Genomic DNA, 25,655 nt, shown 5'->3' with positions numbered 1-25,655 from the left:
AGGCTTTTTGAAAATCCAAGTATATGATGTCAATGGGGTCCCTTTTGTCCATTTGTTTGTTAATTCCTTCGAAGAAGTGCAATAAATTCGTTAGGCACGATCTTCCCTTGCAGAAGCCATGTTGGCTTGTTTTCACCAGTTTATTCCTTTCTAGATGCTCATCGATGCTGTCTTTTATCAGCGCTTCCACCATCTTCCCCGGAACCGAAGTCAGACTTACCGGTCTGTAGTTCCCCGGGTCACCTCTCGATCCTTTTTTTAAAGATGGGCGTAACATTAGCTATCTTCCATGAGGGGAACAGAGGGAAGATGATGGATGCCAGACCAAGGGACGGGAGGGGGGCATGAGGAGAGATGGCAGGGGAAGAAAGACAGTGGATGGAAGGAAGACAATAACAAGAAGATGAGGAAAGCATAAACCACATGACAAAGGTAGAAAAAAATTCTATTTTTTATTTTATTGCTTTAAGATAAAGTAGTATTGTAGTTGTTTTGATAAATGGTTAGAAATAGAAATGGTGATCCTTTTATTGGACTAAATTTAATACATTTTAACTAACTTTCAGAGACCAAATTCATACTCAGGTCAGGACAGGATAAACAGCAGTATACTTTACTGACCTAAGGAAAGAGGGTTTGACCTCTGAAAGCTAATTAAAAAAAGTATTAGTCCAATAAATTGGTATTATCTTATTTTCCATTTTTTGTTTTATTTTTATTTGTAAAGTGATTTGTTATTTCTCTTTTTTCAAATTTACATCTGCTATCTTTATATTTTGTTCAGTATTGGGGGATATGCACCACTGTTTCTTCACCCCCTAAACTGTACTGTTCCTTCGGTTTGTATCACAAGCCAGCATGCTGAATGCTCTGCACTGCTGATGGTCATAGAATTTCTATGATCATCACAACAGCGCAGAACATTCAACCCGCCAACCAGTGCTAAAAACCTCTTCCGTGCTTTTGTAAAAAAAAAAAAGGGGGGGGTTGTGATTACTTATTCCATACTGGGTGAGGGTGGTTCTGTGTGTATGAAAGACATGGTTTTCTGTTAGCATTGACCAACCTTGTTTGGCAAAATGCATCAGGCATGGTTCCTGGGAGTACCTTGAATAAACCTTATTTGAATCTCCTTATTGTCAGCCGCTCTTCTTTTGTTCCACGTTGGATTCTTTGGTGGACCGCTTGCCTTGTTGTTTTGTTACAAATTAACATACATGGAGTGGAACATACCAAAGGAGTTACAGATTTGGTTGTTTACACATACATATGGGTTAAAGTTGGATGATATAGAGTGAGGCAGTTGAGAAGAGTTGCAAATTTGCTTATTAATATAGACTTATGTTTCGGATAGTATTACTGCTTTACAATGCATTTGAACACTTTCATATATGTATGGCAAGGGTTCAGAAGTCCTGGGCAAGTAGGTGTGAAGGGAACGAAGGGGGGATTTGTTCTGAAATATTTGGGGCTTGTATAGAACTAAAACTGTACATTGGTATGGGTTTGGTAATGTTTGTTGCTTGCTTTGAATTTTATAATAAAAAAGAAATACAAGTGGAAATGAAGTAAATAAGAAAACAGGTAAATAATTGGGGCGGGGCAGGAGTGGGGCATGGGCGGGGTGTGAGTGGGGCAGGGCTAGGGGGCCCAGTGTACTTGTGTGCCTAGGGATCCTTGAAGAATTAATCCTGCCCTGCTTGCAATCCAAGGTTTTACTGTATTTGCTTTAAGCAAAAATACTTCAATCATTATCAAAATTTTAAATTAGAACTATAGTAAATGAAAAACCCAATTATACCTGGATGGATATGTTGGGTCTCTCTTCTGGCATTAGATAGAACTGAGTCACTAGTGTACAGTTCGCTTTAAAAATTCCTACATCATACCACTGTGTCTCAGTCTTCATTACTGTGATCTGCTGGGTAAGAACATAAGACATGTTATATCAACCAGCTGTAATTTAGCTCAATTTTCAAAATGAAACATTACATTTAAAAAACTGAACACAAGTTCCAGGCAGAATACCAGTACATTTTATTATTAGAACAAATTTAGAAGGGTAAAAACATACTCCCCCCAAGAGCGGAATGAAAGGCAGCCAACATAGAGTGAGTAAAAAGCTTAAATCAGTGGTCCCCAACCTTTTTCATGTAAAGGGCTGCAGTGTGAATATGAAAAAGCTCTGAGGGCCACTAAAAAATTTCAAGCTTACACTTACTAATTTTGTAATTCCCTTGCCTGCTTTATTTTGGATGGTCAACAGTAGCAATTTCCATAAATAAGACACCTGAGTAACACACTTAAGAGATTGTTTGTAGTTGCTATATGAATATTAAGATTGCAAGCAAAACATTTACAAGATTTGAAGAGCATTTCAATCAACTGTTTGAGGGCTGCAATGGAGATCTTCAGGGGCATTGATACTTTTTCTTATGCAACTTTTAAAGCAAAATGTACCTATACTTTTTATCTTTGACTACTGTGGCAAAGTTAGTAGGTAAAATTTATCCACAAGATTCATCACATTGCATGTGACTCTTATTTACTTTTAATGAACTGAATCAATACTTACTGGTGACTGAGCAACTGGATCCACTGCTTGATTACTGCTGACATTGGTTGAAAACAAACTGGAAGATTTGACAACTAAAAATGTAAGATATTTCAATATTACATTAGATATGTACCAATGAATGTAGATACTTCAGAAATTAACTTTACTTTAGTCATATGCAAATAAAAGCTAATATACACTTCATTCTCATGCCAGAATCAATGACATTTTGAGGATCTCTGCTCTGAGAGATGTATGTAAAAACAAGAATTTCTCTCCCTTTTCTTTTGTGATTAAAGTGTAAGGTTTTCACATTTTTCTTCAACCACTGTCAACTTTTGGTTGTACTAATCCCACAATCATTCAATAATCAGGAGGGGGAAAGCATATTAGCTATACCAATGCTTGCCAATGTTTTTGTGGCTGTGACCCCATGACAGAGGCCAATTAAAAATGACTCCCCCCACCTCAGGATTTAGAACAATGCACCTATGGAGACCCCACCCAGGTGGTACCGCAAATGTAGGTTTTGTGACCCCATTTGGGGTCCCAACCCATAGTCTGAGAAGCTCTGCGCTATATAGAGTGTAAACATAAAAACATAAGAATAGCCCTACTGGGTCAGACCAATGGTCCATCAAGCCCAGTGGCCAATCCAATCACCAGTACCTGGCAAAAACCCAAAGAGTAGCAACATTCCATGCTTCCGATCCAGGGCATGCAGTGGCCTCCCCCATATCTCTCTCAATAACAGACTAAGGACTTTCCTCCAGGAAATTGCCCAAACTTTTCTTAAAACCAGCTACATTATCCACTTCACTACAATCTCGGGCAATGCATTCCAGTGGTTAATACAGCCTCAGCACCCTGAGGTTGTGGGTTGAAACTCATGCTGCTCGATGTGACCCTGAGCAGTCACTTAATCCCCCATTGCACCAGGTACATTAGATAGATTGTGAGTCCACCAGGACAGGGAAAAAACTTTGAGTACCTGAATAAATTCATATAAACTATTCTGAGCTCCCTTGCGAGAACAGTAAAGAAAATTGAAAAAAATAATAGACCAATAAAACTCCAGTTGACCACTTAAATTAGTGTGACTCAAACTTTTTTTTAGCTTCGGAACACTAAGCACAGCAAATGTTTTTCACGGCACATTATAATTGAAATTATAAAATTGCAAAACCAACAAAAAATTAAATTTCAGAGTTATTTATTTAACGTTCTTTAAGTTATAAGAACATATGTATGAGTAATTGTAACAATGGTAAAACTAAAGTAGATATAAATTTCTAACTAGGCCCTGGAGCCAGGCAAGTGAGTCCTGCCTCGCTCAGCTCATCATGTGATCCTCTATATCGCAGTTTCATTGCATGCCCCATAGTCCTAGTATTTTTGGAAAGAGTGAACAAGTGTTTCATATCTATCCTTGCCACCCCACTCAGTATTTTATAGACCTCTATCATATCACCCCTGAGCCGTCTCTTCTCCAAGCTGAAAAGCTCTAGCCGCTTTAGCCTTTCCTTATACAGAAGTTGTCCCAAACCTTTTATCATTTTTGTCGCCCTTCTCTGTACCTTTTTTAATTCCGCTATATCTTTTTTGAGATACGGCAACCAGAACAGCACACAGTATTCAAGTTGCGGCCATCCCACAGAGCAATACAAGGGTATTATAACATTTTCATCTTTGTTTTCCATTCTTTTCCTGATAATTCTATTTGCTTTCTTAGTCGCCGCCGCCGCACATTGAGCTGAGAGTTTTAATGTATCCTCAACAATGACACCTAGATCCTTTTCCTGGGCAGTGACTCTCAACATAGAACCCAGTATCATGAACTTTGCAGAAGAGTGTCACTCAAATCTCTCAAATTTTCAGTCAGTACCAAAGCAATCAAACTCCACAGAAACAGAAAAAAAGAGAAGGAGGGGTACAGGAAACTTCTCCGAGACAACATACATTTCTGTTCTGCTCTGTAAATTGTGACAAAAAACAATGATTAACAATAATTAACATGAATTTGAATATAAGGGAATCCAGGAACCAACCTGCTATTTGCAAAGAGCAATACTGTATAAGACCCCAAAGGATAAAAGGGAGAGCGGCAATATCCATGATTTTTTTCTTTTTTGTTTACTCATCCAAATGACAGGAAAAGATGACCAGTGACAGACACCAGCAATGTCCGAGGCAGAAAACATGCAAATCAGAAGTCTGCACAGGACAGGCTGTACAGAATCCTATGTCTTCTAACGGAGAGAAGATTATCGAGGTAAGAACCTAATCTTCCATTCTGTTGCAAAGACATAGGATTCTGTATGAAAGCTGACATACCAATTACCAAAGCAGTGCCAGATGTCTAAGACCATTTTTTTGTTTTTTATTAATAAATCCAGATATTAATTTATACCACTGCGTGGCTTGATGTCCCAGGAAGTCTGCCTGGAAACATAGGAACTCTAAACTATATTGATTATTAAGAGTTTTCAATTCAGGGAACCCCACCTGAATAGCCTGTTTCAATTGCAACCATTTAAAACTTTGTGATTTATTAAGACCAAATCTATTTTGCAACTGTGAAAAATCAAGCAGTTTACCATCTGAAATAACATCATTTAAAGTTCTTATGCCAGCAATAATCCAGTGCTTCCATAAGATTTGAGATCCACCAATTTGAATCATGGAGTTTATCCATAAAGATTGATTCGTTGATTTATTTATAGAAATAGATGTTAAATTAATAATGCATCTCAAAGTTTTCCATGTATCAATCAAAATTCTGTTCTGTTTATATTTCCTAGGCATTTTTATACTAACAACATAAACTAAATTTAAAGGAAACAGGAGACGCCACTCCAAGTATAACCAATCCGGAGCATTATCAATGAGTTCTGGGAGGATCTAATACATACCCTGGCATAAAATATAGGCTTGATGATACCTATAAAAATTTGGAAACTTTACCCCACCCTCCTCAATTGGCTTTTGTAGAGATACTAAAGCGATTCTAGGTCTTTTACCAAGCCAAACAAAATTCGTAAGAATATCATTAAGCTTTTTATAAAAGGACCCTTGAAAAAAAATTGGTATCATACTCATTTGATAACAAACTACAGACAAAATCATCATTTTAATAGTTTGGACTCTCCCCCACCAAGAAAGATGTAAAGGATTCCATTGCTCGCACATTTCTTTTACTTTTTTTAATAAAAGTTTTTCATTCTCTTTCAAAGTATCTTCCAGAGTCTTTTTTATCATAATACCTAAATATTTTAAGCCATCATCTTTCTAAGTAAATGAGAAAGAATCAAATAAACCTTTAGTACAATGGACATTAAGAGGAAGAATTTCTGACTTACTCCAATTTATTTTATACCCTGAAAACTTTCCAAATGTATCGATCAATTCTAATAAACATGGAATGGTAGTTTCTGGATCGACACTTTGTATTCTCTATCAGAAAAGAGAATACCCTGTATCCCCTTTGCTTGTTGAATAGCTAATAACAAAGGTTCTAATACAATATCAAAAAGCAAAGGAGACAGAGGACAACCCTGTCTAACGCCCCTCTGCAAACTAAAACGATCAGAAAAATTATTATTAATATACAATCTTGCAGAAGGGGAGCTATACAAAGTTTGAATCATTTGAATAAATCCTGAACCTATACCAAACCATTCCAATGCCTGATACATGAAAGACCATTCAACTCGGTCAAAAGCTTTTTCCTGCATCTAAAGATACAGAAAAAGCCGGATCTCTTATATCTTTAATTAAATTTAACATATGAAATGCCAATCTAGTATTATTGGAAGAATGTCTGTTTGCAACGAATCCAGTTTGATGCATATCAATAATAAAAGGGAGAGCCTTGGCCAAGCGTAAAGCCAATATCTTAGCCAAAAGTTTACCATCAACATTTATTAATGAAATCGGCCTGTAATTTGAAACCAAAGTTGGATCTCTATTTGGCTTTGGCAAAACAATTGTTAATGATTCAGCCATAGTACTTGTAATGCATCCCTTAGATAATTGGGACTGAAATAAATTTAATAAATGAGGCAATAGGGAATTTTGAAATGATTTATAAAATTTTACAGTAAAACCATCCCCATCTGGAGCGGATCCAACTCTAAGAGACTTCAACGCTGTTTCTAATTCTTTTAATGATATAGGCTCATCTAAACTTATTTTTATATGATCAGGAACCTTCGGACCAATAATTAAATTCAAAAAATCTACTCCATCCTTCTCCCTATCACCATAAGATTCAGAAGAGTACAGATCCTTATAAAATTTTAAAAATTTACTTAAAATATTACCAATTTGATTATGCATAACTCTTTTTTCATCTTTTATTGCAATAATTTTTATTCTTCTTTTCTTTGCCTTAAGGTAGTTTGCCAACAACCTTCCTGCCTTATTTGAGTTTTCATAATACAAAGTTTGTTGAGAAAAAAGATCTTTCCTTATTAATTTCGAAACTAATTCATTATATTTACCTTTCGCCTTTAAAAGGTCTTGCAAAGTGTCATGTTCCCATTTATCAATCAATTTAGATTCCAAATCTTTAATTTCTTTTAACAAATTAGAATATTGAATTTTAATTTGCTTTCTAATATAAGCAGAGTATGAAATAATGTTTCCTTTTATAGTAGCCTTAAAAGCATCCCAAACATTTTCCATAGAAATTTCATCTGATAAATTATATTGAAAAAATTCAGTAATTCCTCTAAGAATTTTGTATCAACAAGCAATGTACTATCAAAACTCCAAATAGGTCTACTATACTCTTGCTGATCCATTTGAAGTTCAAGCCATACACCCGCGTGATCAGATAATATAATTGGGTCTATCATAGCTTTAATCACTTGTTGCACTAATTGAGTTGAAACAAAAATATAATCAATTCTAGAAAAAGACATATAAACTTGTGAACAAAAGGAAAATTCCTGATCATTAAAATGAAGTATACGCCATATATCTTTTAAATCACATGAATGCACCAAATTATCCAACCCTAATGATTTTATATTTCTATAAAGGTTTTTTATCCAATAATGGATCCATAACAGCATTAAAATCTCCAGCTACAACTAATTTAGAAGCAGCCAGTGGGAGCAACATTTGTTGCAATATCTTAAAAAATTCATTTTGATTCGAATTAGGGGCATACAAATTAAACAAAGCCAGAGCATTATTTCCCATTCTCATATCCACATGGACCCATCTACCCTTCGGATCTGAACCTACTAATTTAAAATTGGCTGAACATTTTTTATTAATCAGAATAGCTGCCCCTGCTTTTTTCCTATCTGCAGGGGCAAAAAAACATTTATTCACCTAACCCCCTTCCAGTTTCTTTGATTCTATTATTGACAGGTGGGTCTCTTGAATATAGTAGATATCCGCATTTTGCTTTTTCAAAAAAGCTAACGTTTTCTTTCTTTTAATCTGATTATTGAGGCCATTTACGTTCAGAGAGAAAATTTTAATATCCATCCTTCAATTTAGGAATGAGTAGACTTTTCAAAAAATAACACAAATTTTCCCAAAATTCATAAATAAACATAATTTTCCTTTTTTTAAGACTATGAACCTTAACCTTACCCCTTTTTTTCCCAACCCTCCCTATCCCCCCCCAATAGTGAAAACTTGGAAATGCACATTTGATATCAGGTGACAGAAAAACTCTACACAAGCATATAATTAAGATAGAAATATATCATTATATCAAGCTTCTAAAAGAATAAGTAAGTTAAAAACAAAATATTTTCATTATTAAGAATACAATTAATAATTATTCTTTAGCATTAAGAATCAAATTATCAAAAAATATAAACCATATGACTAAAGAAAAACTGAAAAAAGTGAGATAAAATCATATATCCCTTAAAATTATTATATATAAGTCTCATCTAATTATAGCCCCCCATATAAATTACCTATTAATCAATAACATAAAAATTTTGATATATTGAAAAGGTCATAATGTAAGCATTATTTCAAACCATATTAAATCTTAAAAAAGATCAAATAGTTTAATTTAAAATTAAACATCAAGATAAAATCTCCTTAGTTAAAACTCCATAGCTATAAAGAATTAGTTACCCATACCTTGAATGAAAAAAATAAAAAATCTGACCTAATCTCAATTAATTCCCTCCCCTATCTGCAAACACTTTTATACTTAAATAAAAACATATAATCTAAAGAATCCAATAAATTCATAAAATAATCAAACGATACCATGTAGTACCTGAGTCCAATTAAGAGCATAAACAAAAAATAAAAATCTGTAATCAGATAAAGCAAACATATCACAAAATATCATACTTTAAAAATTCAACTAGAGACCCAAACACTATGCAATTGATAACCTAAGTAATCACTTAACAGCATACAATCTAACCAACAATATTCCTTCCACTTTATACAAACAAAGCTCAGTCACTTAAATCTTCTTATTTCATCCGGTGTAGAAATTTCTTCCATGTTGAACTTTGACCCGGCAGAACAATATCAGGCAAAAGGAAGAAACCATTAGCGAAATCCATCCATCCATCCAAACTCACAGACACAAACATTCATAAAAGAAAATTAAGTAACTGACAGTCAAGTCCCAATTAACAGACAGAATAAGAAAATGAAGATCTTTGTCACAATGCAGCAGGAAGACTGCATTAATAAAATTCAGTCACCAGGAAGTTGATAAATACCGACTTGTGCTGACCCCTCGCACTTGGACTATTCCTTCACACACACACACAGAATTCTGAGGAAGAATTTCTGGATCCAAGGAAAAAAGTAAGAATTCCAAAATAATATTTTATATAAGTTGTTCAAATAAATCCAGTAGAGTAACCACTTGAGGTCAGACGAATCCTTTTGGTATTTATAGAAGTTTCTTTGCCGGAACAGATGTAAAGAACCTTAGCAAATAGCAATCAGAAGACTGAGTTCACCCACTAATTTGCATATCTCCACGGAACTTCTCTTGAAGAATTCTAAAACAAAGATTCTTTGCCAATGCATTATATCAAAGGCGGTTATTACAGTTGAATTTGAATAAGATTCAATCTTTCAACCGAATCCATTTCTCATAAAATATTCACTACCATGAAAAAATTATTTTAATTTGTCCGGATCCTCAAAACTTAAAGTCTTGTTAGCATAAGTTACCCTCATTATCGCAGGGTAAAGTAATCCATATTTAGCACCAAAATGTCTCATTTGAGTCTTAAGTCAAGTAACTTTTTCCTTTTTTCAGCAGTGGTTTTGCAAAATCTGACAAAATGTGAATTTTTGAGTCTTGATACTTCAGATTTCTATTTTCTTTTGCCAACCGAATAATTTCCATTACCTGCTGGTGCCTCAAAAGTTTAAAGATCAACGGACGTGGTCTCAGATCCCTGCTATTCCTTCTTGTAGGGATCCTATGAGTCCTCTCAAATTCTAACGGATATTTTGATTTGAGAGGCAGAATCTTTGGAAGAAATTGTTCAAGGAAAGAAATAGCATCAATATTTTCAACTCCCTCCAGGAGCCCAATAATTCTCAAATTGTTCCGTTTCCCCCTATTAATACAATCTTCCAACTCTTTAGAAAGAGTATCCACTTTTTCCCTGTAAGCTTTATCTTTTTTTATTTCCATTTCATTTGCTGCCATCCTTTTTTCCAAATGATCCACTTTCAGTTCAAACTGTTCCATATGTGTTGTTATATTCTTATTTCCTCTTTCACCTCTTTCAACTTTTGAGAGTTATCAGAAACAATATCTGTAATGATTTGCAGCTTAGCAAAAATATCACCGTTATCATCCCTAGGCAGCGGCACCTTAGAAGGAGTCACCGGTTCAATCTTGGATCTTTTAGCACTCCCCAATCCTGTGCCAGCCACTTCATTTTTTGCCTGTTTGCTCGAAGCCATACCAATATATGAATCCCAAAAATTCTTTAAAAATGAACTTAAAATAGAGGCTTAAACTTGCTTTCAAATGCTTGTAAATGCAGAGCTCAGTCTTCACCCGACCATCTGGCTGCGCTCCCAAGTCACGCCCCCTGATTTAATTCCTTTCATATAGAATCCACGTAGCTCCTCGATGGACTTCGGGGGGGAAAAAAAACACTTCTTTTGAAGCAATCCCTACCATAATATATTTTCCCTCTTACCACTCTCCACCCTTTATTTTTATTTTCTATCTCAATGTATTTATTACCTTACCTAACTCTCCTCCCGCCTTGTTTCAAGTATGTCAGTCTGTTATGCTCCCTCTTTTATTATTTTCTTATCTATATTTTTAGATATGTTTTATTTTTAATTTTTTTAGACTCATTCCATTGTAAACCATTTAGGTACCAGTTTGATAAACAGTATATCAAAGAATAAAGAAACTTGGGAGTCTGCTCAAAGTAGCTTTAAATGTCTGATCCAGAGCATTCTGTGGGCAGAGATTGTATATGCTGACACTTTACTCATAACTGAGGTGGTGTAAACAATTGCTGAAATTCTGAAGCCATAGGATACAATTCTATCACCGCCCTCATTAGGGGATCTTCTGATGTGTCCCAATGCTCCATCATCATCATCCTGGTACCGTATTTTCGCGGATATAACGCGCACCTGTGTAAAACGCGCACAGGGGTATAGCGCGCAGAAATCACGATGATATGTACCAAAACTTTTCTATACCGCGCTCAGGCATATAACGCGCATGATGCCCGACGCTCCTTTCGCCCGCCCTGACTTTCCGTGCGCTGTCCCGACTCTCCGTTCACCCCCCTGACTTCCGTGCACTGCCCTGACTTTCCGTGCGCTGTCCCGACTCTCCGTTCACCCCCCCTGACTTTCCGTGCACTGTCCCCCCTTGAAGTCCTGTCCCCCTTGAAGGTCTGTCCCCATTCTGAAAGCCTGATGCCCCCCCCCCAACGTCCGATACATCCCCCCCCCCGGCAGGACCACTCGCACCCTCACCCCGAAGGACCGCCGACTCCCCAACAATATCGGGCCAGGAGGGAGCCCAAACCCTCCTGGCCACGGCGACCCCCTAACCCCACCCCGCACTACATTACGGGCAGGAGGGATCCCAGGCCCTCCTGCCCTCGACGCAAACCCCCTCCCCCCAACGACCGCCCCCCCCCAAGAACCTCCGCCCGTCCCCCAGCCGACCCGCGACCCCCCTGGCCGACCCCCACGACCCCCCCCACCCCCCTTCCGCGTACCTTTGGAAGTTGGCCGGACAGACGGGAGCCAAACCCGCCTGTCCGGCAGGCAGCCAACGAAGAAATGAGGCCGGATTGGCCCATCCGTCCTAAAGCTCCGCCTACTGGTGGGGCCTAAGGCGCGTGGGCCAATCAGAATAGGCCCTGGAGCCTTAGGTCCCACCTGGGGGCGCGGCCTGAGGCACATGGGCCAAACCCGACCATGTGTCTCAGGCCGCGCCCCCAGGTGGGACCTAAGGCTCCAGGGCCTATTCTGATTGGCCCACGCGCCTTAGGCCCCACCAGTAGGCGGAGCTTTAGGACGGATGGGCCAATCCGGCCTCATTTCTTCGTTGGCTGCCTGCCGGACAGGCGGGTTTGGCTCCCGTCTGTCCGGCCAACTTCCAAAGGTACGGGGAAGGGGGGTGGGGGGGTCGTGGGGGTCGGCCAGGGGGGTCGCGGGTCGGCTGGGGGGGCGGTCGGAGGTTCTTGGGGGCGGGCGGTCGTTGGAGGGAGGGGGGTTTGCGTCGAGGGCAGGAGGGCCTGGGATCCCTCCTGCCCGTAATGTAGTGCGGGGTGGGGTTAGGGGGTCGTCGTGGCCAGGAGGGTTTGGGCTCCCTTCTGGCCCAACTACACAAAGGTACGGGGAAGGCGGGTGGGGGTGTCGTGGGGGTCGGCCAGGGGGGTCGCGGGTCGGCTGGGGGACGGGCGGAGGTTCTTGGGGGGGGGGCGGTCGTTGGGGGGAGGGGGTTTGCGTCGAGGGCAGGAGGGCCTGGGATCCCTCCTGCCCGTAATGTAGTGCGGGGTGGGGGTAGGGGGTCGCCGTGGCCAGGAGGGTTTGGGCTCCCTCCTGGCCCGATATTGTCGGGAAGTCGGCGGTCCTTCGGGGTGGGGGTGCGAGTGGTCCTGCCGGGGGGGGGGGGATGTATCGGACGTCGGGGAGTCGGCCGGGCAAGAGGGCTTGGGCTCCCTCTTGCTCCGATCGTGGATGCGGGTGCGGGTGGGAGCGCGTGCGAGCGGTCGTTCGGGGTGGGGGTGCGAGCGGTCCTGCTGGGGGGGTGAATCGGGCGTCGGGCGGGGTGGGAACTATGTTTAAAAACTTTTCTATACCGCGCTCAGGCATATAACGCGCGAGGGGTATGCGCGGTACGTAAAATCACGTATAACGCGCGCGTTATATCCGCGAAAATACGGTAATCTCTTTTTTTTTTTTTTTTTTTTTTTTTTTTTTTTCTCGAAATGGACTTTATTAAAAATGCATAAATATGTAGCAATCCACATAAACACCTTAAGGACCTAGTCCGCTGGGAACACTGGACTCAATACGGTCCATGTGTCAACAAATGAGTCTTCCTCAGGGGTTCCTGCTAGTCCTAGGGTGAAGGATACATGGAAAGGCTAAACAATCCAAAAGTACTCTCTTCTGCACCGTCCAGTCCTAGTCCGATCTCAATACCTTCTCACAAAGTAATTGCTCACAGCACACCGTCCCGTGCTAGTGCGATTCCGAGGTGGTGTCTAATAGCACACACCTGTACTCCTGTTTTTAAATCTTTATTCATTTTTTTGTGTTACAACAAGTGTTACAAATAAACTCAATAGAAACTTAAATACACACTTGACTAACTCATATATTAATATCAAGTATAACATTAATATAATAATCCCCTGTCCCACCCTCCTTCCCAACCAATAATACATAAATCAATTTTATTGTACATTTTTTAAATATTAATTTAGTATGTAATAATCAAAATTGAAAAACCCACCCCATTTCCCTCTTAACAATTATCTTATCATGGGAAAAGTTCATTAGAGAAATCATGTTAACGGTCTTCAGATGTTTCCAGTGTTATTTATGGGAAAAATTATCCTTCTTTACAAAAATCGGTTAATGGTCCCCATATTTTTTTAAATTTATTCATGTATCCTTTGTGTGTTGCAATAGCGAGTTCCATTTTATATATGTGGCATACCGAATTCCACCAGAACATATAGTTCAATCTATCATGTTGTTTCCAATTGAATGTAATTTGTTGTATTGCAATTCCAGTTAAAATAAATAAAAGTTTGTTATTACTGGATGAAATTTGGCTTTTTGCTCTCATAGTTGTTCCAAATAATATAGTATCATATGTCAAGGCTACTGGATTTTCTAACATTCTGTTAATTTGGGGCCAAATTGATTTCCAGAATGATAGGATAAATGGACAAAAGAATAAAAGATGATCTAATGTCCCAATTTCAATATGACAGTGCCAGCATCTATTAGATCTTGAACTATCTATTTTTTGTAAACGAGTAGGGGTCCAAAAAGCTCTATGAAGAAGAAAAAACCAAGTTTGTCTCATAGATGCTGACATCGTACATTTTAGCCTCCAAGACCAAAGTCGTGGCCATTGAGATGCACTAATTTGGTGTTTTATCTCAATGCTCCAAATGTCTCTAAGACCATTTTTTGGTTTTTTATTTATATATTCGGATATTAATTTATACCACTGTGCGGCTTTGTGACCTATTGAGTCCATCTGGAAACATAAGAATTCCAAACTGTGATATTTAACGAGATCTTTCCATTCAGGGAACCCTTTCTGAATAGATTGCTTCAATTGCAACCATTTAAAATATTGTGTTTTATTGAGACCAAATTTTTGTTGCAATTGTGAAAACTCCAGCAATTTATCATTTTTAATTACATCATCCAAAGTGCGAATGCCTGCTATCATCCAATGTTTCCAGATGACTTTAAAACCGCCAATTTTGATCTTGGGGTTTAGCCATATAGTTTGGTTGGTTGATTTACTAATTGGAATTTGAGTAAGATTACTTATGTATTTTAGAGTTTTCCAGGTATCCATAAATATTTTATGATCTTTGTATAACCTTGGCATTTTGATACTAATTACATGATTAAGACGTAATGGAAACATAAGCCTCCATTCTAGCCAAAACCAGTCTGGAATATTATCTGTAGGTTCTGGGAGGATCCAATACATACCATGACGTAAGATATAGGCTTGATGATACCTATAAAAGTTGGGAAAATTTACCCCTCCCTCTTTAATTGGTTTTTGTAATGACGCTAGAGCAATTCTTGGTTTTTTATTAAGCCATATAAATTTTGTCAAAGTCCTATTTATTTTTGTATAAAACGAATCTTGAAAGAAAACTGGTATCATCCCCATTTGGTAACACACTACCGGTAAAATCATCATTTTTACAGTTTGTACTCTTCCCCACCAAGATAAATGCAAAGGATTCCATTGCTCACACATTTCTATTACTTTTTGTAATAAGCATTTTTCATTAATTTTCATTGTTTCATCTACTGTTTTTGTTATCAAAATTCCAAGGTATTTGATATATTCTTCCTTCCAAACAAAAGGGAATGTATCAAATAAACCTTTTGTACAATGTATATTTAGTGGAAGAATTTCTGATTTATTCCAATTAATTTTATATCCTGAAAAATTTCCAAATTTCTCAATCAATTCAAGTAGATGTGGAATGGTGGATTCTGGATTCTTCAGATATAGTAATAAATCATCTGCGTAAGCAGATATCTTATATTCTTTATCTGAATGAGGTATACCCTGTATCTCCTTAGCTTGTTGGATAGCTAATATTAAGGGTTCTAAAACAATATCAAACAGCAAAGGGGATAAGGGACATCCTTGTCTAACTCCTCTCTGTAGATTAAATTTTTCTGAAAACGTATTATTAATATATAGTCTAGCAGAAGGGGAGCTATACATTGTTTGTATCATTTGTATAAATCCAGGACCTATACCAAACCATTCCATTGCTTGATACATAAAAGGCCATTCTACTCTATCAAAGGCCTTTTCTGCATCTAATGAAATTGCAAAAGTAGGTTCATTCATTTTCTTTGTTAAATATAACATATGGAATGTTAATCTGGTATTATGAGATGAATGTCTTTGAGCAACGAATCCTGTTTGATGCATACCTATTATATGGGGGAGAGCTTTAGCTAATCTTAGCGCAAGTATTTTTGCTAATAATTTTCCATCTACATTTATTAAAGATATTGGTCTATAGTTTGATACCAAAGTGGGATCTTTATTGGACTTTGGCAAAACAATAGTCAAAGATTCTGCTATAGTGCCTTTAATACAACCTTTATTGAGTTGATATTGATAAAGATTTAATAAATAGGGTAATAAAAAGTTTTGAAATGTTTTATAAAATTCCACTGTATATCCATCACCACCTGGAGCGGATCCAACTCTAAGGGACTTCAAAGCTGTTCCTAATTCTTTTAGTGATATTGGTTCTTCCAAACTTCGTTTTATATGTTCAGGAATTTTTGGACCCTCTAACATTTTTAAAAATTCAAAACCATCTTTTTCTTTATTTAGATAATTTTCGGAAGAATAAAGAGATTTATAGAATTTTAAGAATTGTTTTAAAATAGGTTCAATTTGTGTATATATATTTCCATTTTCATCTTTTATTGCTATTAATTTTGTTTTTCTTTTTTTCGCTTTAAGATAGTTTGCCAATATTCTTCCTGATTTGTTTGAATTACCATAGTACAATGTTTGTTGAGAAAATAAATCTTTCCTAATCATCTTAGATGAGATCTCATTATATTTACCTTTTAATTTTAATAATTCTTGTTGAATAGAATATTCCCATTTTTCTATAAGTTTTGATTCTAAATTTTTAATCTCTTTTTCTAAGATCAAAAATTGTTTTTTAATTTGTTTTTTTAGAAAAGCCGAATAAGAAATTATTTGTCCTCTAATTGTTGCCTTAAAGGCATCCCATAAAGTTTCTTTGTTAATATCATCATTATCATTTATTTGAAAAAATTCTTTCATTTTTGTTAGAAGATTTTCACAAAAATTTTTGTCAACCAACATTGTATTATCTATTTTCCAAATTGGTCTGTTATTATTTTGATCTGTAGTTTTAATTTTGATCCACACTCCACCATGGTCAGATAGAATAATTGGATCAATGGCTGCTTGTGTCACTTGATGTGCAAGATGTTTTGAAGTAAAGATATAATCTATTCTTGAAAAAGAATTGTGAACGTGAGAACAGAAAGAAAATTCCCGACCATCAAAATGAAGTATTCTCCATATATCTATTAAATCACAAGATTGAATCAAATTATCTAGTCCCATAGATTTCATAACTCTACTTGGGTTTTTATCTAATAAAGGATCCATTACAGCATTGAAGTCCCCTGCTACTATAAGGTTTGAAGTAGCCAGTGGTATGATCAGTTGTTGAAGAGTTTTAAAGAATTCATTTTGGTTCGAATTAGGGGCGTATATATTGATTAACGTCATGGTAGTATTTCCCATATTCATTTCCACCATTATCCATCTTCCATGAATATCTGAAGCTTTTAGTTTAAATGAAGCAGAGCATTTTTTATTAATTAAAATAGCAACACCTGCCTTTTTCCCTATAGCTGGTGAGAAAAAACACTGTTTGACCCAGCCTCCTTCTAGCTTTTTAGATTCTATATGTGAGAGGTGGGTCTCTTGTATAAGACATATATCTGCATCTTGCCTTTTTAAAAATGATAGTGCTTTTTTCCTTTTTATCATATGATTAAGACCGTTAACATTTAAAGACATAATTTTAATATCCATTTATTTTTAAATTTTCAGGTATTAAATTATGTATATTTTCCCAATGTTTTAAGTATTTCATTTCTCTTTTTTCCTTTATTCCCATGATTTCCTTATATATTTCCCTTTTATTCCCTCCCATCCCTCTTATCCCTCCCTTCCCCCCCTTATTAATTACGAAAACTTGGATACGCAGGTTGAGGTTAGATTTAGATAACTCCCACAAGCTATTAATAATTATCTAAAGTACTACCATTTTTTTTTTTTTTTCTATTTTTGTATATTTTCTTTTATTTTATTATTAATTATAAGAATAAGTAAAAAGTTTTTCATTCTTATGTATTGAAAGATTATTTTCTGTATTTGTATATCTTTAAATCCATAAGAATGATTATTTTAAATCAATTATATCTAAGAACATTTCAATTACTATTCATTTCTTTTCAGGTGGTATATTATTTTTACTTTAAAAAGCTTTCCAATTTAGCCTCTTTCCTCAGAACTGTAACAAGAGTCTACAGCACAGGAATCCTCTCATCTCTTATATTCATTATTTTCTTATGATTCACGAGAGAGTTGTCAATTAAGAGGAGCTAACATTCCCATCAGTGTTCTTATAAGTTCTATCTCAATAGCATACTCTATAGACATCTATAATTTTGAAGTATCTGAGGCCTGTGCAGACAAGAGTGAAGTCCTGTGCCAAAAACTCTTCTTTTATCTCCCATAGAGGATTCCCAGGTTGAACTATTGTGGATACTAAATTAAACTTAATAAATAAAAGAACATAAAATTTGCGTTTCAGATTTATTTTTTTCATACATTTCTTATTTGAAATGTATTTTAATGTATCTGAAACGCAAAATTAAACCTGAAGTACCACCTTCAACCGGACATACAACAAACCAATCACTTCATTTTTTTTTTTTTTTTTTTTTTTTTTTTTATAATCTTCTTTGTGATTGTAGGATGATTTTCTTTCTCACTATTACTCCGCTTTCAAAATTTCGGATTCAATCAATACATTTTTAAGTTTGTTGAAGAAACTTTCTTCGTCATCATTTGAGTTCGGAGATGTGTTTCAAATCATTTATGTTCCTGCCTTTAAGTTTATTCTATGTATTCTGAATAGAATTCTAGAATTTTTGTATTTTTCAGTTTTCTTGTTTTCCATGGAGAATGTTGCAAGTTGTTTAAGTCTTTAATTCGATCCTTGTGTGTTCTTTTTCCATTGCTTTCCGTTTTGATCTATCTTTAACCGTCAATAGTCTTTAGTATGAACCCATTAATTGTTCTTTAGATTGTCATAGGTTGCTCCAGTTGATTTATAAATTCCTGTAGTTTTTTTGGATCTGTAAAGTTTTGCGTTTTGTTAGCAACGGTAACCTTCATAATTGACGGGTACAGGAGCCCAAATCTAGCTCCTAGAGATCTTAGTTGTGGTCTCATGTCTAAGAATTGTTTTCTTCTTGTTGCTGTTTCTTTTGCAAAGTCCGGGACAATGTATATTTTTGAATCTTGGCATTTAAGATTTTTGATTTCCTTGGCTAATTGGCATATTTCAATTGCTTGTTGGTGTCTTAAAAGTTTGAAAATTAAGGTTCTTGGACCTGTTTGAGTGTTATTTCTTTGTGTTGGAATCCTATGAGCTCTTTCAATTTCCAGTTCCGTTTTAAATTTCAATGGTAGTATTTTAGGTAGAAATTTTTCAAGAAATGCAATCGGATCATTCTTTTCCACTCCTTCAGGTAATCCGATTATTCTTAAATTATTCCGTCTTTCACGATTCCGGCTGTCTTCAAGATTTTTTTTTATCTCTGTTATTTCTTTCCATATGATTTTGCTGTGATTCATGTCTGTATTTAATTGTTCTGTAATATCTTCTAATGTTGAAATTCTATTTTCTGTAATGTCCACTCTTTTAGTTAAGATTGCAGCATCTTCCATTGCTTTTTGTAGTTTTTTGTTACTATCTAAGACAATTTCTTTTATTTGTCTTAGTTCTTCCATAACATCCAGATTTTTTTCTGTTGGTAATGGGATTTTAGAGGGTGTACCTGGCTCAGGTTTCGACCTCTTATTGCTTCCTGATGTTCCAGCTCCTAAGTCAGCTTTATTTTGTTTAGTTGAAGTCATATTTCAATATATATTTTAGTTTCTTTAAAATATTTGGTAGTAAGACTTTTTAATATATTTGCATATAAGGAGCTATTCGTTTATCCAACCATTCGTCCAAGCCACGCCTTTTTTTTTTTTTTTTTTTTTTTCAGTATTCTTAAAGCAACTGTCAGTTATTTGTCTTAGGCTCTATTGCAGACTCGTTGTTGGCATCTAGCCTGAAAAAATTTGCAGCCTTCTTTTCTAGCTCTCTTCTTACAAGCCCAATCGCAGCTTTCACCGAGGAGAGCAATTCCATCCAATATATTTACTTTAATCTTTCAATGTGCATATATATGTATTTCAGTGACTCTCAACTGCCTCAATGTCACTTTTTTTTTTTTCTTCAGGTCAAAGAAATTACCAATCCTTTTATTTGTCCTTCCTCAGAGCCCAAAAACCTACAGTCTCTTATATCTGAATCTCTTGAATTACAGCAGCAGAGATTAACATTTATACTGATCCTTCACAGTTTATTTTTGAAGTTAGCAGCAAGGAAATAGTTAAAAAAAAAAAAACCGTTGCCAAGTAGCTTTCACTGCAGACTTCTCCTCATTTCCAGCAGAGGACAGCTATTTCAAAGCAGCCCATTTCCCTAGTTTAAACAGGCATCAGGCATTTCAGAAAAAACTTATCTTTGTCACTAGGCAGCTCACCGGCAGACCCAGACTTTGTAAAATTTTCTTTTTTTTTCCCGATCTAAGATGGCCGCGGTCGTGGTGCACCAAGCAACCGTCTGCAAACCCCCACCTTCGGGAAATCTTTCCTCTTGCTATACGCCAGAGAGCTTTGATCTTGCTAAAGAGGAGGGGAAGGAAAACCTCCCTGGCCACACGGCGTCCCGGACCAGCCCTCCCTGGCAACGCTTAAAGGTCAATCTTGCTGCCTCTGCCTGAGGGACCCGATCTTACCGCCTCTGCCAGCGGGGACCCGATCTTGCCGGCTCTGTCAGCGGGACCCGATCTTGCCGCCTCTGCCAGCGGGGACCCGATCTTGCCGGCTCTGTCAGTGGGGATCTGATCTTGCCGCCTCTGCCTGGGGGACCCGATTTTGCTGTTTATGCCGTTGAGACGGATTCAGCCCTCCACACCTCACTTCCCAGAAAACAAATGAAAACGGCACTTCTTTCTCCCGATTTTCCCCTTCAAATGTCTCTCCCACCTAATCAAAAAGGTAAACTCCAATTTATTATACCATTAAGAACGTTTTTTTTTGTAGTTTTTCTGAAATTAAGCTTGTTTATACAGGAGCTCTTTCTTCATCCAACCGTCATCGTTCGCGTCCAAGCCACGCCCCTCCATCCTGGTAATCTCTGTGTCCCGGAGTTCGTGCCCTCCTCCCTGCCCTTCCAGCCTTTGTCACAAATTTGTGCCCCTCCCATATCCCAATACGCTCCTTCCCCTCCCCTTCTTTCTCCCATTGTTCTACGACCATGTCCTCTCTCTCCCTTACTTGCTTGCTCCAAGGCCGCACTCACTTCCTTCAGGGCCATCTGGCTGGGCTGCTCCTTCCTGCCTTCAGTTGCACAGGAACGCGGGCAATGACTCTTACATGCTGCATGTGGCTGGCCCACAAGCCTTCCCTCTGACATCAGCTCTGACATCGGAGAGAAGGCTTTCAAATCAGCCACGTGCATTGTGCAAGAGCTGCTGCCTGCATCCCTGTGCAGCTGAAGGCGGGAAGGAGCAGCCCAGCTGGACAGTCCTGAAGGAGGTAGCTAGGATCCCCTGCTGACCCAGAAGGCTTTCCTCCGATGTCAGCTTCCAGGTTGGCTTCTGTGGAGGGGGGAATGCGGCTGGAGGGCATTGGATCCTTGTGGTGGCGGCAGCGGCATCCATTAAGGAGGAAGGGAGGCAGAAGACCCACACAATGCCGCATATCCCTAACAAGCAGCTCGAGTATCCTTACGCATGTTGAGAAGCTCTGCACTAGACAGCACTGAAACAGTCAGCATCTATGAAAAAAATACTATATATCACAATTTTTAAAACACTAGTAAAAAACGTATCGCTCGAAAAGCTGTGGTGCTGGTAAGTTCACCTGCACTACTGGAAGCCAAGAAAGCTAGTGCATGGTACTAACCCTTGCACTAGCTGTTACAGCCGCCACACCTCCGCCAACCTGTCATGCCCATTTTTGCCAACTCCCACCTTAGGCAGCTAGCATGGTATTTTTACATGCACCACTGTTTTTAAATACAATAGACAGTCTTCTTTCATTTTTGTCAACTGATCCATGGCTAGCTCCCATTTAAATCCTGAGACAAAAAAAAACTAAAATGCCTTCAACCCAGTTTGCTTATACACTTTTGAAACAGTATATATATTTTACCTAAGAAATTACCTCTACTACTAATCATTCCTGCAATTTCTAAAAGGAGAAAAAGATACATAAAAAATGGTGGCATCAAGCCCTTCCTAGCATTCAAAGAAAGACTCCAATAATTCAACAAAGTTGTAACTAAAAAGTAGAACTTTTGCATCTGTGATCGCTGTACTTGCCCAGATCATAGCCAGCACCTGCAATGTAAATACCTCCTCTGATGCAACTTCCTGTTTCCACATCTATAGGAAGATTCTTGGGACCGGCAATGGAAGCTTGCTTGAATTGCAAATGCTGCCCATGACCTTGGCAAGTACAGTGATGCTGGACCAAGATTAATCACAATTCAAATTTTTAACTGCCCCCAAATTAAATAGTTGATTGCATTAGTTAACTCGATTAATACACAGCCCCACTAAAAAGATGACTCGGGGGAAATTTGGTGAATATCAAAGGAACAAGTACCTGTGAGACAGTGATAGAAATTTTCAGGCTGATCAGATTCATATACATTGTGACCAACAAGGTATGTTCCCTGCCTTGAATCTTCTTAAACCAACCAGAAAAGTTAAAGAAAAATCCAGGAAAGAAAGTTTCAGGATTTCCCAGGATCATAGTTGGAAAAATAATGACACCGACCACTGGGGGAGCCCAAGAGGCCCTTGGAACACTGCCAGGGCTGACAAAGCAGGGTGTCGCCCTAAGGTATTTAAACCTCTTGCAGAGAACAGGCAAGGTAGCAAGCTAGGGAGGAATTTTAAGCCTTTTCTCCCTAAGGAGTCCCCTCAGCCAAGCAGGAGCAGCAAACCCATTCCGATGGAAGTATTAGAGGCTGGTCAGGCTAAGGAGCCAAATTTTCCAGGAGAACAGCCCATGGAATATGAAGAAGGTTTGGCAGAGGTTGTGCCTGAGATTGCTGAAGCTATGCAGGTGGACTTGGCTTCCACCCTCAAACAGTGAGTGGAGTTTTGTTGGTGCTGGACTGTGTGGGGAACATTTTTGTTTGCAAGCTAGGGAGTGATTTTGGGGTGAGGTTTTGCTTATATCTTGGGAGGGAATTTTGAAAGTCAAGTTAAGGACTTTAATTTGCAAAACCTGTCACTCCCCTTTTTCCTGGCAGTGAGTGAAACTGGCCAGAGGCTTGAAGGAACTTTGGAACACTTGTGCTGTTAAATAAGTGCCTTGAACTGTTTTGGTTTTTTTTTTATTTTTGAAAACTGCCTGCTTGGGAAGCAGTCAGCGTTTGTGCTGAAGAAGCTGTACTCTCTGACCCAATTGAGAGTAAAAGACTTTGCTGAGGTCAAGCCACGGGGCTTTGTTATAAACTGTTATTGGTTTGTGTATTTTTCTACTGTTGGTGTTGCTACCAGTGGGAACATTCTGACAAGTTTAACAACTATTCTAAAGAATTATCTCACCTGTTTCCAGAAGGAAATAAAGGATATTGTTTTTCCATTGAGAAATAATTGTTTGTTTTTTCTTTTCCTTTTTGATTCCTGTGTGGGAATCCGGTCCTACAGGGTGACTCCATTTCGGGTCACAAGTCAATGTGCTATTTTGGGGTTACCACTGGAAGAGCTATTGAGCCTTGACTTGAGCTACAGTGGGCCACAACATGTAGACTATGAACATGCTCAGAGAGAAGTCAGAATTTACCCCAAGCTATCAATATGGCAAAAATTAACTTTGGCCTTCCTCCCCAAGGTGTTTAACTACTACAATAAACTTAAAAAAAACAACAACACAAAAAACATAGGCCTTACTATAAAGTTACACAAAAATAACCCTAAAACTAAAGAGAGGGGGGACATCAATTACTCATAAGAAAAAAGCCAGTGTGGGAGGAATTAAATTTCAAAGACTCCCCTCAATTAAAACAGCAAACCTTCCACAACTATAAAAGTACCTTGGGCAATTTGCTTTCACTCATAATTTTCTCTTTCAAGAGAACTCTACACACATGTACAAAGAAACAAGATATGCTAGCTTTGATTTTAGCTTTCATTGAAAATGAAGTACAAAACACAATTAACCTTTGTAAGCCCTGGTTAACTAATACAAGAGAACTGCTTTCTATGTTTTGTCAGCTTGTTTCTCCCATGAGCAATCTGACACTTCACCTTCCCTCTTTTTCAAACATCACTTATACCCCAGCGTGTTCATGAGTACATTCAAAATATGCCCCATTCTCTTTTCTTCCTGTTCAATGATCAAAATTTAAGCATATATACACACACATGTATGCATGCTGTATATATATGTACATGTATATGTATATTTGTGTGTGTTTCTGGCGCCAAATACAGTACGTGAAACGTATTTTCAAACCTTCAGATTTTGTACTGAATGTTGTTACTGACGTTTCATCTTTAACAAGTGCCCCGTATGTACGTGATGGTTCAGTTTTAATGGCCTGCTGGGTTACCATAGCTTGTGTGTTGTGGACCATACAGGATGCAGAAGCTTCGGGGATCACAGTTTGTAGGTTCAAGTCATGTAATTCCCCTAAATTTGTTGATATTTTAGAATCTGAAATATAAAACAAAAAGAAAAAAATTATGTCTTACCTGATAATTTTTTCTTTCCTTTAGTTTCAACTTGGAGTTATATCCATTGACTAGTGGATGGAGACAATGTAAAAAAGTAGTTCTTGGTGATTTACTCCTTAATGTTATTGTGCAGTCTTGAAACAGTCAGTATTTCAAATGACAAAGCAATGGAGCTTATAGAAAGCACAAGCGCCATACTGTATGACATGTAATAAGCAAGACATAGAACTTAACGGTATTGCGGTATATAAACTGTTATTATTATTATTATATCAATTGGCTCAGAAAGCTCTATCAGAAGGTAAAGCTATTGCAACAGACTGATAGACAGAGAAGCCATTGATGCAGGCAACAATATACAAGTCACCACTAAAACTGGCAAATGAAGAAAGCATCTGACTAGAAGTCATGAGTATGGCCTATCTGGAAAGTGGCCTTGAGCAGAATTGTTCCAATTCAAGTTGCAAAATATTCACAACCTCTTTTTCTTTCTTTATTTTTTATACACATCAAGGAAGTTGAGAAATCTTTCTCCAACTGTGCTGAAAAGAATGTGTTTCTGCAACTAAGAAACCCTAAAATAAAAATAGCATAGGGCAGGCTTCTGGGCTTATCTGTTGGGATTAAAGGAAAGGAGACAAATTTACCTTTCATATTGTTCTACAGATCAGTCCAGGACTTAGGCAGAAAAGCTGGAAGTGAGCTGAGATTGCTAAAGTGATATATAATGGCAACCTAGAGGTGAAGCAGAGTTGAGAGAGAGAAAGGACTAACTCCTCATATTGCAAAGAAGTAAAAAAAAAAAAAAAACACAGCAAACTGCCGGATAAGTGCAACTAAAGACACCGAGATGTGCAGATATTGTAACATGAAGAAGTTGGTTCTGCCTTTCTGAGATTCCAGATATTTCCCCTAGATCACAGTTCTTCAACCGCCAGTCCGCAGAAAATTCCTGCCGGTCCACGCAGGACCGGCGAGATCAACTTCTTCAATTTCCTGCCAGTCCACGCAGGACCGGCAAGATCGAGGAGCTGTCATTCGCGCAGGGCCGGAGACATAAAAGGGAGCCTCACACTGTGCTTTATCCCCTCCCAGCGGCTCTCCTAACAAATGCAGCGATTCAAAAAGGAAGCCTTGTAGCTTTTGCTGAGTCGGGCCGCCTCTGATGATGCAACTTCTGCTTTCCTCAGAGGTGGTGCGACCCAACAAAGGACCTTAGGCTGCCATACTGAATCGCAGCACTGGCAAGGAGAGTTGT

At 38.0% G+C, this 25,655-nt stretch overlaps 1 protein-coding gene across 6 annotated transcripts in view; it reads right to left on the bottom strand.

Annotated features, from left to right (window-relative positions):
* The window catches only part of HCFC2 (host cell factor C2), a 154,743-nt gene that overhangs the window by 62,751 nt on the left and 66,337 nt on the right, over nt 1–25,655 (bottom strand). For 4 of the 6 annotated variants that reach the window (XM_033953353.1, XM_033953355.1, XM_033953357.1 and 1 more), the window contains exons 11-13: nt 24,177–24,377; nt 2,576–2,649; nt 1,802–1,921 (exon numbers count right to left, since the gene is read on the bottom strand). In XM_033953353.1, the coding sequence (XP_033809244.1) occupies nt 1,802–1,921; nt 2,576–2,649; nt 24,177–24,377 (395 nt within the window). The remainder of the gene's footprint in view (nt 1–1,801; nt 1,922–2,575; nt 2,650–24,176; nt 24,378–25,655) is intronic. The other 2 variants (XM_033953354.1, XM_033953356.1) reach the window with 1 other exon arrangement.

This window comes from Geotrypetes seraphini, chromosome 7 (assembly GCF_902459505.1).
Source record: "Geotrypetes seraphini chromosome 7, aGeoSer1.1, whole genome shotgun sequence".
NCBI lineage: Eukaryota > Metazoa > Chordata > Amphibia > Gymnophiona > Dermophiidae > Geotrypetes > Geotrypetes seraphini.
Note: the sequence above shows the minus strand (reverse complement) of the source record. Positions and strands in the feature narration are given on the sequence as shown.